Genomic DNA, 22,962 nt, shown 5'->3' on the forward strand with positions numbered 1-22,962 from the left:
AAAAGCCAAAAAGACAGATTATTAAATCAATAGTCTATTTATATTTAGTCATTTACTGAGTTCGAAGTAAAACAACTTCAACATTTTGTTTTTTTCCCGGCTTTCAGACCAGCCTGAAAATGGCCAAGTCGCAATTACGACTACACTTTTTGTTTCAAAATAATCCAAATTTGCGCGGTAAAACCGACTCGCCTTTTACCCTTTTATAAGCTTGTTCACATAACAAAATCCTTCGAAGTAGAGATCTACATATGAATGAAAACAAGATTTCTTCTCAGAGCTTCCGGGATATTATTTTATTTGTAGTCGTTTTTTTTTCTGCTGGTATTTTATTATGTTTTATATGAAACTATAGAGCGCCGGCGGCTCCGCTCGCGTAAAACTAAAGAACCCGTTAATTTCCGTTCCCGTGGGAATTTCGGAAAATTATCTCTTATTAATCCCTTATACTTTTTAAGGAACTCCAAATTTCAACAATAGGCTGTGCGTTGTTCGTCAGTAACTCACGAAACGAAAATGTTTTATATTTGATATATTTATATAAATAAAAGTTCATCTTAAGGAGTCTAGTGAATTTTTAAGCATTATTTTATATCTTACTGTTTATAAGGTATTTTACAATACTTTAATTTAGTTTAGTTTACTTGGAAGTAATACTTTAGTCTGCTCATTGGTGAAGGACTGACTTAATGGAATAGCAAAACTCTGCTTCTTACATACATTTTTAGGAGGATAATAGTTACGACTGTGTACTACAGGGGGATAAAAACGGGGTAATTAATATTAAAATCATATTAAAATTACAAACAGAGTCTTGGTTAAAAAAACTGGGTAAGATACAGATATGATGACACTATCAAGGTCGGTTTACACCATTCGATTACGGGATCCTAAAGTAGTCGCAACATGTAAAGGTGCGGTAAGATATACAGCGATAAACGCGACCTCGTGAGTCGCGTCGCTAAGTGTGAACTAAATTGGCGATATTTTACGATCCGGTCATTACCGGCGCCGTAAACCGGGCGTACGGCATTTTACGATGGATATTCCGTGACCGGCGCCCTTATTACGGCGTCGTACGGGGCCAAACGGCTGAGTAACAAGACCTCGAGATGGGTGGCTGCGGCTGTACGTGTTTTTTTATAACTAATACTAATTTGGAGAGACAATATATGTATCATATTATCTTCTCTCACTTCTCCGAGTAAGGTCACGTTCAGCTACATGGCTTCATAAAGGTACGGAAGTTCAAATAGTGACGGGTTGCTAGCCCATCGCCAACAAGAGGAATCCCAAGTTTGTAAGCCTATCCCTCAGTCGCATTTTACGACATCCATGTGTAAGATATCGAGTGGTTCTTTTCTAAAGAAAAGACACGGCACAACGACCAATAATTTACAGTAGAAATCATCACCGTTGCGGAAATATTGACGAAGTAAATTAAAATATATTTCAACATATCATTTGAGTAAATCCCAGTGGGGGCGTAATGCTTTGTTAACATGTTCAATTAAATACGACCCTAAATACGCCTACATTTTTCCTGTCTCATGAGGCTTTTAGATGTATACAAAATGCAACAGTTGTATTTTTATGTCCGTTTTTAGTACGTTATAAAATTTAATATGAAATTTTCTGTACACCGTATGAAAATACGATTTTATTTCTTATGCGCTAATTTAGAAACATTGGTGAAAAAAGTGCACTTACATTCATATAGTCACGTCTATATCCCTTGCGGAGTGGACAGAGCCAACAGTTTTGAAAATACTGAAAGGCCACGTTTAGATGTATGGCTAAATGATGGAATTGAGATTCAAATAGTGACAGGGTCACTAGTCCATCGCCTTCAAGAAGAATCCTAAGTTTATAAGCCTTTCCCTTAATCTCCTTTTACCGCATCCATGGGAAAGATATGACCCTGTTCTAAATTGCCCCACGGAAATGCACATAAAAAGAGCAATTTTGTTTAATAACTATCTAAAAGTACTCGTATTAATAACAATTATTAAAAATTCAAGTGGTCTTGTTCGATGTTAAAGTTTTCTTGTATAAGTATTTTGCATTTTATTTATTAAAATGAAAAATAATGAATCATATTTTATTGTCTCATTTAAGTACGAGTATATATTAAAACTATAAAACCTGAGTCATTTTCAAAGACCCCATTAAAAATTAACTCCAAAGAAATCTGTGTTACTCGTAGAATATTATACAGTAATAACTAGTTTACAGATACTAAAACTTGTCGCAATATAGGATTAGTGTTGCCATACTAGTATATTTCGAAGCAACGCCACCTCGAGATTGGCGTGAGTTCTGCTGATAATGCTGAAATTGCAAATTAAACGACTTTTATTGACCGTTAGCAGATTTTGTTACCGTCGGGAGTGATTCGGCGCTTTTCAGAAAATAGCGCTTTTTATGTGCTCGTTGCGGTTTGAAATATCGCGTGGTTTAGTTATGGAGGTTGGTCATGACAGGGGCAGGTTTTTTGTTCAAGTGTGGAGGGAAGAAGTAGGGGGAGCTAATGAAGTATGCAGGGATCGTGGTACGTGGAAACGTGTTAATAGGAGTTGAGTTCTCTCTGTCTTCACCTCCAGGGAAAAGGCGTGATTATATATGTATGTATGGATTAAGTTTGTTGTTTGTAATATTTTTATGGCACAGAAATGTACACAGTTACAAGTAGTACATAGTTATAAAATAAATAAAATGCTTGCAATGGCGGACTTATCCCATATAGGGATTTCTTCCAGTCAACCGGTAAACAATAGTTTGATGGTCTTTCATATTATCCTCTACAAATTAACACATGATTTCCTATTTGTTTGTCATTTTCTGCAATACTTCCTCCACCATCATCTGGGCATGCCAGACTTTGCGACTTAGAATATATGTATGTTGACCTGAACTTTCATCAGAATTTTCTCCCATTCGATTTGATGCTGTTTCAATGAGAGTAAAAAGACTAAATGGAACAATGTAGGTATGAGATTTCTCATTAAAGGGTGATGATGAAGATCATGCAAGAATCGCTTAAAGTAACTTGACTTTAACACGCCTAAGTCGTAGTCATAGTCGGTTTTATACATATACTTAATATTTCTTAATGTAAGTTTTTTTAAGTAATATTATAATTATTACGACATGTCATTTTGCAAAAATTGTCCTGATTCCAATCCGAAAGTACTTGGTACTCACTCACTTTTTGTAAGGCGCTATTATAATATTCAGTTTCAAATATTTCGTTAGGGTGCTGCGGTGAAAGTCATTATCTCTGTAACGTGGTTTCCGTTTTCCACTTCATAAGTACAATCCTGCGATAATAAGCTAATTATCTACGTAATTAACAGGGTCATAGACTAACGACCCTTTTTTCATAATTTGTTAAGTACTTACAGTTGCGGGTTTATTAAGGTCTAATTTAAAATTACGATTTTGTTCAGCCGCCCTTTTTTAAGGTTTGAATTAGTTAATTAATAAGTTGCCGAGAGGTGTTCATAAAAGGTATTTATGTTTAAGAACTGGAGCACGTACTACCTACTAAGTAGTTTTAATGATGAAATATATTTGAGTTTATATTTTTAGGGGCCAGGAATGCAATTGATCGTGTAAACTATGTAATAATATTGCCTCATTTTTTGATAAAAAATACTTTACAGTAGAAATATAATAAATAATAACGTTTCTCTTTTATGGAAAAGCAGAACTGGAAAAATGTAGCAAGTTTTTAGTATCAAAGCATAAACTTTATGTAGAAGACAATTTCACTGTATGTACTACTAGAATACTATAAAATCAAAAGCATTAGTAAGCCAAAATAATGTTTAAACTCATAAATTCTGGGATATAGCTATTCGTTTTCATTGTCATATTATATCTCTACAGTAAAAGATACGACTTAATTTAATCTGTTAATAAAATGCCAACAATTATAATAATTCATTTCCAACATGCATTCAAATCTGAAGAGTCGCGTAAAATGTTTATCATCTACCGCAGCGCGCGGATTACTCAAATTAACATTTCGCTGTTAAGTACATCTGCACTTAATAACTTTATCGTCCAATAATGAGTTGGCGGGCGTAAAAAGCTTAATGAGTACATAAAAACAGCCGCTTAGACGGCCAACAGTCCGCTTAGCAATGTCGGCTTTACGGCTGGAACTCAATTAAAACCGACGATTCCGAGATGGGTAGGAATTGACGAAATTAAATTAAAGTTGCGTGTGGCGACGCCATGTTGTGCGATAGACGAACACGCTTGAATGACTGTTTTATGCGATGTTCACAATTGACCTATTTTTGTGTGAACCTCACTTGGCTAGAGTTAATTGATTTTTGCAGCTATTCAAATTAAATTATATGAAGAGGACATAATTAGAGTTTGTTCCTTTAATTGTACTAAAAGATTAGGTCAATGAAATAATAAATAAACAGGCAATCTCGTCATTGTATTCACTTTCTTCTTAACGTGTTACAATCGCCCCTCAGCGGTCACGCTTCAAAACTGAAAAACAGCTTTTGAAAAACAAAAAAAAATCTCCCACTTAGACTGTTCTGGTATCCTCAGCTTTAAGTCATAACGAAACAATTTTTGTATGTCAAATGACGTGTCGTGGCGTCGTCTTATATATTTGCGATTGTAATAGGAAGAATCTTATCATAGCTCTAGAGTAAGGTTAAGACGTAACCGAGACTTAATATAGAATAATGGATAGAAAACTTGTATTGATAAGTGACGTACCTTTACTCGCCCCGTCGGGACCTCGCAGTATGGAGCACTCTTCTATAGTTCCGAACGGTGTGAACAACTGCCGAACATCCTCTTCTGTCTGTTGTTTGCTCAGCATGCCAACGAACAGCTTTCGATCTGTGGCGAAATAATATCAAATTATTCCATTGTTTTCTGAACGACAATTGGGGAGGTAAAGGTTTTTACCTATGTTTTTGGCGTTTAGTTTATTCCGTAATTAAGAATTCAGTATAAGTGATTTTATAAAGATTTTCTTTGATAATTAATGGATTTTGTAGCATGATTAGTTTAAGATACATTATCAGAAGTCTAACGTTGGTTTTAAGAGATTTTTGAGTTGTTGATGCATTACAAATATCACGTCTTTTCTAATTGGGAAAGTCAGTAAACTCGGAGACTACACACAGCAAGATGGATGCTGAATAAAATGAAAAAAATGGCATTCAAGGGCACTAACAAAATGCTCTCTCATTACAAAAATGCCAATGTTTATAAGTTTATGTCATTTTTAAATTATTATATTTTAACAAGTAATTATCTTCATGGCTATTTACGTTTCAGATATAAAATTTAAATTCAAATTGTATCACGAATTCCTCCTACTATGTAAATTTTGGTTATCGTCCACTTCTTTCAAAGAAAATCTCAATAAACTTACGAAAGATTCTTGAGTTTTCTTGATCAAGATTTTTTATAAAAACATAGGTAATTAAACTTTACCATTTTTAATAACACCACCACATAAGCCCAGGTGGTGCGTGGAGCGACGGACCAGAAGACACGGAGCTCCGGAGGTTAACCCTGGAAGCGACAGGGCGCTGTGGCGCATAACGGAACACGCACGCGTACACAACGCCACTTTTTGTGGCGCCACAGTTGCTACAATGGACGCCACGTTAGTATGAGCAACGGCTTACAATTGTCGTTTACAAAATTTATTTGAGAAATTTTGTTTGTTCATAATTAATTAGTGACACATCTAGCTAGATACCTTAAGAGAAAATGTATGATTGCAGTCTATTTTAGATCATATCAGGATATGTGATGTTCTCAACGAGCTTTCATATTTATTAAATGTTATGAACATATTAACAAAAGAGTGTTAGACTCGAGTAAATAACATAATGTTACTAATAACACATTTCATTTTTATTTTAAAAGAAAGATGTTCTCATCTTTCTGTAAAAAAACAGGTCTAGCAAGATGTAATCTGTGTAGTAGGATCTCAATCATATTGTCTTAAAAGTGCAAGCCATCTTTCATAATTTTATGACAGGTAACGTAATCGCGCATACTACATCAACGTTTATTCTTTTCAAATTACAAAAAAATATAAAAAAGTATACAAAGATTACGTCAATAAAAATTCAGACAGTAACTTTTTACTTTTTAATGTTAATATTTAACAGATAGTATTGGCAGCATTTAGTAGTATGCGTAATCACATAAGCAGCGTCGTGTGCGCTCGCTCTAAGTTGCTACTGTTGTCAATGTTGGAAAGAAGATAGAGGGAAATCGATTTGATTAAAATTTAGAACGCCCATTTGAGGATAAGCTTGCCATTTTAAACGTTCCTTTCAATATCGGAACATTTATTTTTAAAGTGAAATAGCTAATAATATTAAACATAAATATTTTTTATATGCGTAGCCATCATAATATTTCATGTTTTTAGTAAATTTGAAAACAGTACGAAATTGATTTTCAAATAGTATTATTTTACCTCCATCCCAAACAAGCTTATCACCAATCTCTGGGCATGTTTACACCCAATTTGTAGAATCAACAGCGCCCTATCTGTTTGAGGGGCGCTCGAATTGGCAACCCTGCGACCCCACGACCCCACTCTCACCACTTATCACCATGAGAACATACAACCATAGCTCGCTATAACACAAATAACACACAGTTTTAGTTAATGAGACAACGAACAAAATCCAAACCCATTTCAACACATAAAAAATTAGCACATTACACTAATGTTGCAATGGTGATAACTTAGAGGGTTCAGTAGGAAACTTTTCACATAAATCAAAAGGATGATCACACATAAAGGAGCTAGGGATTCGCTAGTGGACTACTGAACCCTCGGGGGTCAAACTTTCGATTAGTTCAACTTCAAAAGACTTCTGTTCGAGCTTTGTGGTTCGCGTCACCAGATCATGTTCCAATCATCACGATGCTTACAAATTTTGGGCGTATCGGTTGGGGCTCTTTACAGAAATCAGAGTGATTTTAATAAATTAATGACAGAATAACATAAATCCACACTAAGTACCGAAATTAAGAGGAAAATAAAAATATTTTTACAGCACGACGATAACTAAGTGCAGAGTGAGTGTGTTTATGTTCGATGTCGAATCTACCTCGTGTATTTTGTGCGCCTTGGAAACTAATACATTACAAGTACAATACCTAAAATGTCGATAAATAAAATAATTGATAAAATAAACAAAAAAAAAAAACAAGTACTCAAAATTAAAAGCGAAAACATTACAGTCATACAACACAGTACAAGGATCAAGGTGAACAAAAAATATGGAGTAAGCAAGGCGCACTAGGTAGATTCAACGTGGAACTAGCTCACTTCGCGCTCTATTGACAAACAGTGACAACAGTACAGCCTAGGGCACGCACAACAAACGCTACCTGGCTCCGCCTACGCGCGTCGTCTTCCGTCGCCCCCTGTAACACAAAAATAAGCTACACACGTTTACTCCATCGCACCATTTAGTAGCTCTGTGATTGGGAGACATAGGATTTGTGAGTCTTAAATTCTGAACGTTTTTTCAATAGGAGCTGTAGAAAAAAAAAATTGAATTTCATTGACCTTTCATTAAAAAAATTTTTACCAAATATGAATTGGACTGGTGCACGAAGGGTTGCGTATGCGTATTACCTTTTTTGTACGTAATAAGCTTCAATTTTTACAACATTCCGTCCATTATTAGAAATATTGTTCTAAATATCCAAATAAGTAGGATTTTTAATGATAAGAAATTCCTAAAGATAAGAATACATCAAGATACCTTTACTCTTTGAAATGGATATTACTAAAATGTGTATCTGTATCTCAATTCTACCATTAAGCCAAACAGCTGAACGTGGCCAATCTGTCTTTTAAGACTGTTGGCTCTGACTACCCCGCATGGGATATAGACGTGAGTACATGTATGTATGTATCTGTATATTATTAAAAGTTTAAGTAAACTAAAAAAGCTGCCTAAACCAGAACTGTTGTCTTTTCCGCTAACTTTGTTTTATGAGATAATTTACAAAAGCATTTGCGATTACTTTGCACGAGTACTTTGATGCTGTGCAAGTCTGCGAACGTGGAAACTGCAAATAGTGATGTAGATTAGTTGTAAAATTTTGAGCTTATTAACGTCTGTATATTTATTTTTCAAAGCGCATTTCTAGTCACATTACATACATACATACATATGATTACGTCTATATCACTAGCGGGGTAGACAGAGCCACCAGTCTTGAAAAGACTGATAGGCCACGCTCAGCTGTTTGGCTTTGTGATAGAATTGAGATTCAAATAGTGACAGGTTGCTAGCCCATCGCCGAAAAGAGGAATCCCAAGTTTATAAGCCTATCCCTTAGTCGCCTTTTACGACATCCGTGGGAAAGAGATGGAGTGGTCCTATTCTTTTTTGTAATGGTGCCGGGAACCACACGGCACAGTGTCCAGTCACATTATCAGCTTCTTATTTGATTTGATTCTCTTGATGTTCAGTTATTTCGTTTAACGCATGTGGAAATAATAAATGTAAATGTAACAAACGATATGAAAGTGCTGTAACATAACATATAATCACGTCTGTATCTCTTGCGGGGTAGACAGAGCAAACAGTATTGAAAAGTCTGATAGCTCCAAGTACAGCTGTTTGGCTTAATGATAAAATTTTGATTGAAATAGTGACAGGTTGCTAAAAGAAAAATCCAGAGTTTATAAGCCTTTCCCTTAGTCGACTTTTACGACATCCACGGGAAAGAGATGGAGTGGTCTTATTATTTTTTTCTATTAGCTAGAAACCACACGGTTGTTTCTTAAGGCTCAATAAAGTTATTAAAAACACATATAAACATATATTACAATATAAAAATAATAAAGTTATCATGAACCTACAATCTAGTAACAGATCACAAAATGTAATTTACTAACATCATTATCATTGAATTGTCAATAGAAAATTACTATCGTACCGAAGTAGACGTATGTGATAGGTTGTTAAAAATAACCATTGGATGTGTAGTGTGTTAAAGGTCGGAGTTATTATGGTAGTCTAGGTCGTGTTTATTTGATGAGCCAGCTCTTATATAGTACATTGTAATTGGAATAACCTTTAGTTAATTTTGGTTCGAATACTTGATGCTATTTTGAGATTTTAGATAGTTGGCGCCGTGTGGTTCTAGGTACCAATAAGAAAAGGTAAAGAACCTCTCCATCTCACTTTATCACTTGTTTTGTGGAGAGAAATAAATGATTATTATTATATTATTATTATTATACATATATCTCGTTCATGGATGTCGTAAAAGGCGATTGGAAGGGATTGGCTTATAAACATCGAATATAAGATTCTTATTTTAGGCGATGGGCTAGCAAACTGTCACTATTTGAATCTCAGTTATATCATTAAGCCAAACAGTTGAATGTGGCCTATCAGTATTTTCAAGACTGATAAGGCTTTGTCTACTTTGCAAGGAAAATAGGTGTGATTTATATATTTACGATATTAAGGTGAACTTTTTAATATTGACCAATTTACTACTTATATACATAAGTAATTCGCATAATCGCGTGTATGTTTTTTTGTCCTTTTAAGTATAAATAAATAAAACATTAGAAAATTAATCTATAACTTAGTCTATGCACAATTAGACATCCTTAAGAAAATTTGAATATAGAGTAGTGATGTCCAACACACTAACGTATCTGTATTTGCGAAATTATCTATAGCTGTAACGTGTATACAATCTTTATTTAAAATCTGAATAATTCCAGTACACAAAGGGCCATCCACACGTTCGGATACGTGTCTTAAAACATTCGGATATATTAACGGCTATTAAATTCGGATTTATGCCGGTCGGCGGTATCTCTCCCGTGCGACGCCACTAATGACCATCTAAATTGAGATAATTTCGCAGCGGATAATAAGGCCGCGGCCACAGGTCACTGCATTGTAGATTAGATGTTAAATTATTAGTATTTGGGCGGTTAATATTAATAAGCGTTATGAAAGGTGTTTAGTTAGTCGTGTGGTTTTCGGCATGACGGGACTAGTCTTTTGTTTTCTTTGGTTTTTGATGGAACAACGATCTTTGGCACTAAATCGTTGATAGTCACAACGAAACGTTACATCGGGATTTAGAAATCTAAATGGAAATTCCTATTAAATTAAAACAGAATGATATCACGTGAACCTCATGAAAATAAAAAGAAAGACCTTCTGCAGTGTACTTTTTTATCTTTCGTTCAGACCATGCAAATAATTTTAGTCATTGGTCAGTGTTGACTAAAAACAGTGAGAGCTCTACGAGTATTTTGACTCATGTACAACATGAGAAACACTTTATTGAAGTTTTCATATCCCTTCTAATGTTATTTATGGCTCGAAAACTTAAGTCTCAATAAATCCGTTACATGTATTTATGAGTTTAAAGTTCGAACGTGAAGGAAATACAAAATGAGCATTTTAAAAGGAACGAGCAAAGGAATTAAATTTATCGGTCGCCATCGAAACGGAATGGGTACCGTCAATTTGAAACCCAAGCTATTGTTATGACTATGAGCTATTTGAGTTCCAGCCACTCTTCTTTGCTTGTTGACTGACTCCGGACTCCATCGCAAATAAATGTTAATGCACTCATATTTGAGTTTTGCAATCGACGTTCGGATATAGCCGTAATCGTTTAGGTAACCGTTATGATATTATTATATGGAGTTGCTAAAGAAGAGAAATTGAGGAAACGTTTGATAGCAATTTTACAGCAAACATGTTGTTAAACGTAGGTACATTAAACTGAAAGTCTTTGTGAATAAAAAAAGAATTGTAAAAATGCGCTTACACTAAACAGCTTGGATCATGTTTACCTACACATTCAGTTGTTTAAATGTACAGGTTTCTTTATAATCTTATAATAAGATTATATTCAAATACAGAATACAAAATAATATAATTATATATTAATCAGAAAAAAATAATTGATAAGATTTGCATCTGGAACGAGAAATAGTACTCATACTCACGTTCCATTCCGAAAAATATCTCCAAAATTATTACCAAACAGGTAAAAATGGAATACATAAAATATTCAGAAAACAAGGTTCGCTTGCACCTTCGTATCAGAACCGTGATCCATCATATGTACATATTGTTTGCGCGGAGGGATACCATTGGCTGTAACGCAAATTTATGAGGGTTTGCCAGATTATTGATAGGTTTCATGGTACATTAGCAGTGGATCGACCCGAATCCTGTTTTATTTTGCACATCGGATACAGCAATCGGCACTGGGATGAGTTTTATAAGCTCAGCTCGCTTGTAAATCGGGATTTGGACGGTATCATTCAATTTAAGTACGCGCGTAACAGTCCTATGCGAACTGAAATGTAGATTGTATGACAATGTAACAACTCTGTTTATAGCAAATAAATTATTGATACAAATGATGTAAAAAAGAGATCTGGATTTCGATTTTTCTGTTTGGTTTTATTGTGTTTTATACTTTATATCTTGTAAGGTTAAGTTTCTTTTTTATTGTTTTAAAACTATTGTTACTTTGATGTTATTTGAATCTTGTACGTATACTTGTGTGTACTTAACCTCAGTTTTAGCAGGTATATTATTGAGGGAATGATTTTAAACGCCTACATTTACAACTTCATCGTCACGATTAACATCATCACTGGGTTCTTTATGTGTAAAATAAACATTTTAAATCATATCCGGTTAAAAGTCCGATAATTTAATCTCATCCATATCCTCACTTCTATATCAGATGCGTAGCTCAAAGCCCAATTAGTATAACTCAAAATTCCCCCGAGTATAATACACAACTCGATGCTAAGCACAATTAAGGTCATTCCTTACAACGCGAACTCTCGTAATTGCTTGTAGGTTTAACGAAGAAATTTTCAATGTTCAGTTGATTCCATTAATTAGCGATGCCATGCCCGCTCCATCGCACCAACTTGAATAGCCAATTACACTGATAATTGGAGGTCGCACAGGTGTCTTGGGACAAAGACGAGGGACTCGGGCGCAAGTGGGAGAGTTCAGCGGATCGCCAAATGAATTTACTTGATAGAATACCGTTCTTCCTATAGCGTTTATGTCTAGTCTGGTGCGGTCTATTGTTCGACGACGTATTGTCATTGGGAACAATATTTGAGGTTAACAAATGATTCTGTAACTACACAGTTGGTAATTGAATAGGGAAGGACGAAGTGAATGTGTGGCGTGATATAGGGAAAAAGGTGGTTATAGATTCTTGTCCTATTAACGAAGTAAGAAACGTAAGTTAAAAAAGAAACTAATCTAAACAAAATGAATCAAAGTACAAGTAAATATATTTCATTGAATTTTTCCTTTCAGGTCTTTTTTGAAGTCGAGTGCAGTTTTTTTACTTAAAAATAGCGATTGACATTCTTCATAGCGGTGCTCTTAAGTTGGAACCAATGGCGGATGTCGGAAATTACAGTTTACTTCTCCAACTTGACCTCTTTTAGTTAGTCATGGTAGTTGAAATTACTAAGCTATCTACGAAAGAATTAAGAAAACTTTCCAAAAAAAAAATTGTTCCATGTATCAATTAGTTTTAATATAAAATTTAGATTCGTTAAATAAAAAGCGTACAACCTTTAGACTGAACTCGATCATTTCAAATTCTCACTACTGTTCAATACCGAACGCGTATTATTTTGTATTTCGATCTGTCCCGAGTCCCGAGTCGTTTCGTAAATCGAGATTTATTTTATTCGATGTCTCGATATCGCTCGTACATCTTTCGGTAAAAGCAATCGAACTGACGTCTCTATAACATGTCGCCAACACAGGTGACTCGGATTTGCAGTATCAACTTACAATATAATGTTGTATGTCTACTCGTACATTCTCCATTTATATGGTGTACTATTGATTTTCTGCGGGATATATTTTAGTTTTGTGTTTTTGTTAGCTGGTTGTCTTATAAAATAAGTAGTTTTTGTTGTAAATTTCATTAATTTTAGGCACATCTCACAACAAGGAATAAATGGTACTCGAATTGCAATATGAAATGTATCATCGTGAATTTGATACTAATTGGACAGTTAGCGACCCAAACAAAGAAAAAAAAAACAATGTTCTATAATATTTCAAATAGATACCGAAATACCTCAATTCCGTTAAATCCTACGCGAGCGTTCTCATGAATTTTGACGGATACCCACGCAGAATGTCGTTGAACCGTTAAATTCCGGTGTCTAATATCATTGTAAGTTGCGAGGCCCCTCCCTAGCTCGGTTATTTACCGCAACGCCCCCCACTAATCTGATAAGCGCTTGATGAGAACCGAAAATCATTTAAATTCACCGAAACTAAGAGGTGTTGTCTCATGACTACCTTTTATACCGGTGTTTTATAAATAAAGCTAAATTTTAAGACTTGTTTTTGTACAGGGTTATGTTTCCGTGGGAATTTCCCACGTGGATAAATAATATATTAAAACTTATAATAATATATTAAAATTGGTGAAGCGATTAAGACATAAAGCGGAACAAATAAGCAGACTTTCGTATTTCGAGATATAATAATATAATTATTTTTTTTTAAATACCGCTGAGAATGTACGCATGACATAGTTTCGCTTTCATTACCAAATAATACATTTTATGTTTATCATATTTTGCCAGGAAAGAGATATGAAAGTCTTTTTTTATAATTGATTTCCATAGTCAAATTCTTAACAATAAGATTTCTAGATCCTTTTCTGTAGGTGTGCAGATCTTTAGTTTTTTTCTTGTAAATACATTTATTTCATGTTTAATCGATAAAATCGCCTGTGTCAAAATACCAAATTATATCCGTTAATTTCCATTTATGATACAACTTCAACCCGTCAAATGACCAAATATGCGTTCAAACAGGGTTTAAGCTTCGAAATACATAGTTCAGAGTAGTGAAGCGTGGTTACACTTAATTGGGACGTTTGATCTACTGTGGCACGAATTATCTAAATTTATGGATATTATTGGCTTTTCCCGCGACATTACCTGCGTGCTTTTCTGCAAATACCACAGAAAACTCTTAAGCAACATGAAATAAATAAATATATAGGGGACAAATTAAACAGATTGAGTTAGCCTCGAAGTAAGTTCGAAACTTGTGTTACGAAATACTAACTCAACGATACATCTTAAAATTAATACTAACATATAAGGCCTAGGCCAATAAGAAAAAGTTCGTTTGTTATCATGCCCGGGATTCGAATCCGGGACCTCCGTGGTCACACACAAACGCACTACTAGTGCGCCACAGAGGCCGTCGAAATGTATAAATGATATGATATAATAGAAAGATTCGTACAAACATATTATAGACCTTTCCCTTGATTGACTTTTACAATATATACGGGAAAAGAAGCAGCCGGTGCACGCTATGTTTACCCAGCATGGAAGCTTTTTTGTAATAGACGACTTAAGTACTAAGTTCAAGACATTTTCTTTAATAAAAATAATATGTTTGTAATTATTACACGTTGTAATTTTTCCGGTTTTGATCATTCTTGATCTACAGATTGTCTTTTGAATCAGTTTTTTAATACTGTTGGCTCTGTCTACCATGCAAGGGATGTAGACGTCATAATATGTATGTATCATAACAAAGTGATAGAACAAAGCAAAACGATTGGCATATTTCGCCCACTCGTACACAAAACAACTAAAAGTGAATTGTTACATACGTTACATCCTACACCCTCGCGTTTTAATTGTTCGCGATAAAAACTTTTGTAGGCCATGTCCAAAATTATGAGTTGCAATTATTGTACGAACGCTGTACAGCGGGAAAACATTTTGGCAACACTTTAAGCCAATGGACATGAGCTTCGTATGGGGGAGAAGGTTTACTTTTACTCCAATTGTGTTTACTGAATTAGTGGCATTTTCGTTTAATTTATATTTCGATATATACTCCAAATGAGTCTTACATATATACCTAAAGAGCTTGCATGAATATACATGGTGAAGCAAAATAAAAATTTAGGGATCATGGCAAGTGAAATAATGCAGCCTAGCTGCTTACCACTCAGGGAAAGAGATTGTATGTACGAGTATGTAGTTTAAATTCCCAGCTCTTGGCGTTCAAACTATTATATAGCATGTGCACGCCTTGAAATGATTTGGCAAAATTTTAACGTTCAACTATCTTGCCTGTAAACTTTATATGGGCATAGTAATTTTGACGCCCAAATTGTTGGTGCCTAAATTGAAAATTAATAAAAAAAAGACACCAGAAAATATGGAGAGCTATTTTAACATTCTACTGCCTAAAAGGGCAAGCTCATAGCATACTATTAATGGTCTCCCCCAAATAGACGGGCAATAAATTAAACGGAGCGAACGAAGATAACCAAAACAAACATTGACGAATGGTCGTGTCACGGCGTCTGGCGTGACACCTTCTGTCACGTGGCCACGTTTAAACACGCCTCCGAGAAACACGCCTTCGTCTGCGGGACGGTGGAACACGCTACTGGAAATGACATTTTTTGAGATTAGGAAAGGAAAGAATAAAACTTTACAATAGTGGAATGAATGATATTCACGGATAATACGAGTATAAGTACGGTACCTAAAACCGAGAAAATTAGCTTTTTTTCTGGATTTGGGTATAAATCGTCTTTTCATAGATATAATAAAAACATCCAATGTCTCTCAGGTGTTGAATGAACCCTGAATAACAGACTAACTTTCAAACGATGTCGATTTACCTAGGATCAAAAATCAAATTGACCTTTAAAACTCATCTAACTAACTTCGGTACACTCGCACCTGTGTCTACAAAAAAATAATTCATCACACATGCCAAGACCTCATCTTTCATCACATACGACTTATCAAACGTCAGGGAAAATAATCTTTCATGGCACATCACTCTTCTAGGCTACAATGGGTTGTGCAGCGAAGGTAAGCCACGTAAATTAATCAACCGGGACAGGGGTTCCGTCCAACGGGATAAGAGGCATACTCCAAAAGTTTCCAGCACTCCTTAATGATGCCTTAATGAAAATTGCTCAGGCAGAATAGAACGATGACGGTTAATCACGGCCGGGCAAAAATTTGTTTGAAGATGTCACGCTCAGTTTGAAGTGGAGCCATTTTATTCTCTGTTGTCATCTAAAATATTTTTTTTAATAAGTATATTATATTTTTATTTTTAATAAGTCATCATTTCAGTGCATACGACTCAGTAGTCATCTTTGGGAGTCAGTTTACGAAGGAGTAACTTCTGCTTTGTATGTTTTTTTGTGTTATTAAAATAAATTTCATTTTAGTAATTCAAATTGTTACGAACCTTAGTACTAAGATACACGTAACTCATTTTGTTGTTTTTTTTTTATAGAATTAGTTTAATAATGTGTTAACCAATTACCAAATAATAACTTGTACGAATTTCTACTATAATATTCTGGCAGCGGTTAAGAACGGAGCGGGAATCAAACCGGGGACTTTTATGAAGTCACAAGACCATTACACCACAAAATCTGAAGTTGAAGTCACTGGCAAACATGATTACGTAACCAAATTCAAATCGCCAATCCAAGTAGATAATAAACCCATATATCAAGGTTTATAATCTCAACTCCCATTAAATTTAATAATGAATTTACGGGGTCCCCGTTAATGGCACAGTCGCCGGGGTGTGGGCACACAACAATAACGTTCCGGGTTCGATCCCGGCCGATTACATTGTGCCATTGATTGTTCAATAACACCGATACTATCTGTTTAGGGTTTAATTAATTTATTTGCTGATAATGAAATATGATGTTGAAATTATAGGGAGCGATGACAATGAATCTGTTGGGAGTTACGAGTATGATCTAAAGTATAGATGTCACGACGACATATTAATTTTTGATAATATTAATTTAAACATCTTTTATTCACCTCCTGGGTTCCTTCCAAGGATGCGACAGAGAAAAATAACTGAGTTGTCGATGGAAAAAGTACAGGTAAAACCGAGTTTTGGACGAAGCTAAAATTTGAATGATCTGAAAGTGGTTACTGTTCTATAGGGACTTGAAATAAAACGTTTTTTTTACGGGTTAAACGCCTACAATTTAGAGATACAGGCGAGTGTGAATAAGTATTATTTTGAGCTTGCGTGAACCCTAACTACATCTTGCTCACCGTCAGTCAGATTGAGGTCAAACGCGCTCGAATTTTCAATAAATAAAAATATAATTCCGAGCCACATCTTAAGAGTGCTACCACTCATATTCCATTATTAATGCATTTCAAATGCACGAAGTTGACGAAGGTCACCTTACATTTCAAATTACGTACTACATCATTTATTATTTGTGCTGCCTGAATAACTTATCAGTTGTATGAATTTGGAAGAACATTTTCTACTTTGAGAGCACTTGACGTTTATAACTTTTCAATTAGGTAGTTTCTCGATGTCTGTGCTGTAAAGTTTGTATTACATAATGTACACGGCTTAAGTGGGGGATTGGTGTGTACGTGGAGTGGATTAAATTTATGGCATTTGCGAATTAAGATGAAAGATGCATCGGCAAATAAGTTAAGCGTCGGTGGCCGAATAGGTAAGATTAAACTTCTGTAAGCTTAACAGACCTCCTCTGCTTTCTTAACACTCATTACTATTTTGATACATATTCGACGATTACGGATATCTCCATCATAAACAGTAACTGCGATAATGATGTAGTGTTTCAACTAATATATTATTTACCACGTCTTTATCCCTCACGGGCCACACAGAGCTTCAGATTGCACGTGTAAAAGCACCATCAAAACAGTTATATTCACACCAGTAACTGAACATCTAGAGATTGAATTATTTATCAAACGGGCTGATATTAAAATGTTTTATAGACGATAAACCGGGGAATTATTATTTCCATGTTAATAGCTCCAATAAATCGCAAGTATAACGTTAAAATGGCCGTCACAATGTTGCGAATACCGCCGCCCTTAAATTGTGAAGCCACATATTGAACGGGGACTGTTTAATAGAATTTTAATTTTATCAGGTTAGATGACTGTCATCTGTCATCATCTTCCTGGTTCCTGGTGCTAGTTCCAGATGCGTCCCGACCTCTCTATAGAGGAGCACGCACCATGTTCTGACTATGACTATGATTGTGTACCTAGTGGTCATGTTTGGTTTTTACATAGAGTGACTCCTGTCTGACCTACGCAAAGAAAAGAACTTTATGTCTATAGTGCCGAGACACACATGTAAACCAAATTATAAAAAAATCAAGACTATTTATATTTATTTATTTTGCACTGATTTATCTCAAAATAAAAACAAAATGATGAATTTCTTTATATTTTGTTTTACATTGACACAATAAATATTATGTTAAAAAGAATGCTTCCCTTTTATACAATGTAGAAACAAAATATAATTTTCAACCTTTTCCATATAAATAAATGCCATTTTATGAGAACAAATCGTCCAGCAAAATCTGAAACGAGTGGATTTTGTAATACATTTCTCGAAGCCGGCATGCAAAGCCTGCCCGGGACATATTAATCTCAAAATGAGTTCCAAGGCCCATCATATTACTTTCTTTACATACTGTACGTGCTCAAAGTATGGTTGCAATCGGGGTCCTATTATGTCGCGATGAAAGAATGTATTATTATAGTATTAGCGATATTCAATGCATGAAGAAGGCTATTGGTGAATTCATTCATGAAAATTTTCAGTCTTTTGTTAATAATAAATCCTTATGGGCTGTAATATTTCTAATCTTTTCTGGAGGTGTAGGCAAAGGCTATATCTATCTTTTCACTATCAAGAGCTCTGCAGTCTGCATTGTTTTTTCCCTTCGTGTCTTCAATGTTTATTAAATACTATTGCTATGTATAAAAATATATTTTAAACTGGTCTGTAGACAATTCGGACCACAAGTCATTCACCGCGGTATGAATTCAAGTCAAGTCTTGTGATTATAATGCTCACCTTGTAAGCTAGCCGTGATATTTGTATGCATACAATAAACAACTTAAGGTGATATATATATATATATATCTGATGCTTTCTACAGCAGCATTTTCTTAAAGTGCTAATAGCAGTTATTCGCGCAACTCACGATACTTACAGGAAAATTGTTTTTGTTAGTCTCCATCATCGCGTTCTTGCTTCGTTTCTTTTTCAAGTCCAACTTGCCGCGGGAGAAATGTGGAAACGTTTTTGATATTTTTTTTTCTCAGGTTTAGTCCATAGAAAACGGTCTTGCAGTTTCAAAGCGAGAATACGTTCCATTTTTTTAAATCGCGAGCATTTTGGAGTAGACTCCTTTATTAAATTGTTGGAAATACATTTTTAATGCTGGCAGCTCTGTGTTGCATATTTTTTGAAATATTTTAATCGTTCCGAAATATGAAAACTTTAAAATTCCTTTTAAGAATGGTGGCGTCATGATGGCGTTTGATGCAGTATATTTAAGAAGGTGAAATCAAACTTTTGATTAAATCGGGAACGTTCTGCTAAAAGATCAAGTCAAAATGACTCTTACACTATAAGCAGAAAAAGGGGCAATATATTTTTTATAATAAGCATAACTAAGCTAAATGTGGCCTCTCAGTGGCAAACTTAGTTAATTAACATAATTATTTGTGTTAAACAAATAATTTAATTTTGTGATATAACCATTGCTTGGATAGAAGTACAAGAGATTTCCTTTGGCGACCTAACAATACTTATTCGTCCATTTTTGTCCTTAACTTATTTACTAAGGAAAATCCACCGGGTCCAATCCCGGACTAAGTAAAGACAGAAAATGATCTTTATTCTAACTCAAACTGGGTACAAAATAAATAATAGTCTGGAAAGCATTCGGTGAATTTTCCATTTAATTTAGAAAAAACAAATATGAATTAGAAAAAAATATAATTTACCATTGTTAAACTTAGTCAAGTCTGAAAAAAATTAATAGTGTATTGACACTTTGTGGGATAGTTATTATTTTGTGAGTGATAGCTGTTTAACTGAATTCATTCAACTGAACACACTCAATTGGCACACGCCCTCAAGTTGATGTTATGTAGGGGCTGTATAGTTTGTTAATTTTATTTTAGTTTGTTATCATCTTTTTTTCTTTTTTATAAGAAGTTTAAGTTTTAATTTTGCTTATTCCAAAATGATATATGTATGCCATACAGCTGAACGTGCCTTTCATTCTCTTCAAGACTGTTGACCTTGTCTACCCCGCAATGGATATAGTCGTGACCATATGTATGTATGGTGGTACTAATATAAAATAATAATAATATATAGAGCGATGATTTTTAACTTCTATGTATATCGTGAGCAGTTCGAATCATTCTGTAATTAGACCTTCGAGAAAACGGTTGAACTAAGCCGCAGAAGGGTGCACACGTTATATAACCTTATGGGACTTTTTTGTAACTAAAAAGTATATTTCTTTGACAATTTTTCTGCACCGTGCGATAGCATGATATAAATGAGAAGCAACTGGCACACACTACCTTTGTCTTTTTTCATACATGAGTTGTAAATAAAGGCAGCTTAATTTTTTTTTTAAATTTGAACCTATCTAAACAAGAGTGAATAAGAACAGTTCAAATTTATTCCAATAATGAAAAAAACATGTTTACGATAACTTGGTAATTCGCACCAAGTAAATCCTAAATCAAGCCATCACACGGTATAGAAACTGTGCAATTCAAAATTAATATATCCCGTTTTTTCTTTATCACTTGGGTGTACTACGTAGAAGGCTTCCGTGACGCGGGCCATCACGAGAGAATCTCACTTATAATTTATTAAAGGGTCATAAGTGCTAAAATGCGTTCATTTATAAGTCCCGAACGTGTGTACGGAACCCAACACATAAATAATTCACCCGCCCGCCGCCCATGTCCAAGGGAATTCGATTCTATTTTTATTTTTCTGCAGATGAAAAATAATTGGCGTATCGTATCTTATTTTTTTTATTATTTATCATTCTGTTACTTTTTCATTCTATATCCGGGGGAGAATATGTGCGCGTATTTTTGGTTGTCGGCCTTCTATTATCATATAAAAAGAATACCAGACGTAGTTGCTAAAGTGTGTTGGAATGAAACAACACTGTAAGGATTGTAGTCATCGGTTGGTGTCTTAACTTTAAACCCCAAAATCGCATTCAAGGATGAGTTGGGTAATAAAACACCTCCATCGTATCTTAGACTACCTGTGCCCGCGACTTCGGCCGCGTGGAATAGTTATTTTGGGCATCATTGAAGCAGTCAAGGATGAATAATTTCCCTGATTTTTGTTCACATTTTGCATTATTTCTTCGCTCCTAATAGTTGCAGCGTGATGCTATATAGCCTAAAGCCTTCCTCGAAAAATGGTCTATTCAACACAAAAATAATTTTTTCATTCGAACCAGTAGTTCCTGAGATTAGCGCGTTCAAACAAACAAACAAACTCTTCAGCTTTACAATATTAGTAAAGATTATGGTATAACAGCGTGAATGTGCACGTTTCTCATCGACATTATGTCACCACGAGCATTGGATAAAATGAATATGAATACTAATGAAAGTTATTTAGTTATCGTTAATTTGTTTTACTTCAACAAAATCAAAAGAAACCTATGTACCTAATAATTATTCAAACAATTTACATATTCGTAAATTCGACTCGGGCACTCAATCCCAATAAAACTTTTAGACTTACGCCAAAAGCTGCCCCGGCTAAGGACGGCATTAAGAGACGTTCAAAATTGAATTACGGTACGAAACCTGCCCTCAAAGCCATTTGCGAGTGGATAACAAGAGGTTGGATCCGGGTAAAGTCGTAATTGGTGAAATAATAGATAAAAACACGCGAATTTGTACTGTCAAGAGGAATACCGAACATATTTGTGTGTATGTACGAGTATAATGAATGAGTTTGTTTAAACCAATAATTGCTACTTATATCAAATATTGATACCAAGCTGATAAGCGTTAATCTTAAATGAAATGCATGTACAAGTATTATATCATTATATATTATATAATACGGATATTTCGTGCCGTGCGATTCCCGGCACTAATAAAAAATAATTGGACCTCTTCGTCACTTTCCCATTGATGTCGTAAAAGGCAACTAAGGTATAATAGGCTTTTAAACTTGGGAGGGCTAGCAACCTGTAACCTACTAATTTAATTACTATTTCAATTCAATCATAAAGCTATACTGCTGAACGTGGCATTTCATTCTTTTCAAGACTGTTGGCTCTATCTACCCCGCAAAGGGATGTAGATGTACTTATTATATGTATGTATATATTTCCAAATAAAGGAACGGAAACAATCAAATAATATTACTTTGGGAAGATGAACTATTCTGTCATCTGTCGAAAAAAATTGGAAAACTTCCTCAGACTCCTGAATTTCGAGCTCGGACTGCGGGGACAGTAGAACAAACACTACATTGAGGGTTCAAACTTTTATAACCCAAGTTACGCTGGGTATCCGCGACCACCTCCGCCGACAGTCCTTGTCACTATCCTACGTAGGTACGTAACTTTAAAATATTTACGACGTAGAGTTGGGAAAATTCCGACATTCGGAAATTTATAGTTTGCGAGTGGCCATATTCCATGCCCATAACGATTTATGTACGAGTTATGTCATAGATTGGCTTATTATTGCGTTCTTTTGTTTATTTGCTGATGTGTTGTCTGGAAAATTGTATTTAACTGTCTGAAATGTATTTGGCAAATACTAAGCTGTGTATACAACACCGGCACAGATAGAAAAAGAATAGGACCACTTCATCTCTTTCCCGTGGATGTCTGTTGGCTCTGTCTAACCTGCAAGAGATGTAGACGTGATTATATGTATATATATAATGTTTTTTACTGACGATGCCCATCAACTATTTGAGGAATATAAAAAGTGGGCTTTAGCAGATACAGGTCTTTCACTATAAATATGTATTGTCG

At 34.9% G+C, this 22,962-nt stretch overlaps 1 protein-coding gene across 1 annotated transcript in view; it reads right to left on the reverse strand.

Annotated features, from left to right (window-relative positions):
* LOC106132378 (CUGBP Elav-like family member 4) overlaps positions 1-22,962 on the reverse strand; it is a 467,880-nt gene that overhangs the window by 128,601 nt on the left and 316,317 nt on the right. The window contains exon 3 of the mRNA XM_060947645.1: positions 4,750-4,875. Coding sequence (XP_060803628.1) covers positions 4,750-4,875 — 126 coding nt within the window. The remainder of the gene's footprint in view (positions 1-4,749; positions 4,876-22,962) is intronic.

Source organism: Amyelois transitella, chromosome 14 (assembly GCF_032362555.1).
Source record: "Amyelois transitella isolate CPQ chromosome 14, ilAmyTran1.1, whole genome shotgun sequence".
Lineage (NCBI taxonomy): Eukaryota > Metazoa > Arthropoda > Insecta > Lepidoptera > Pyralidae > Amyelois > Amyelois transitella.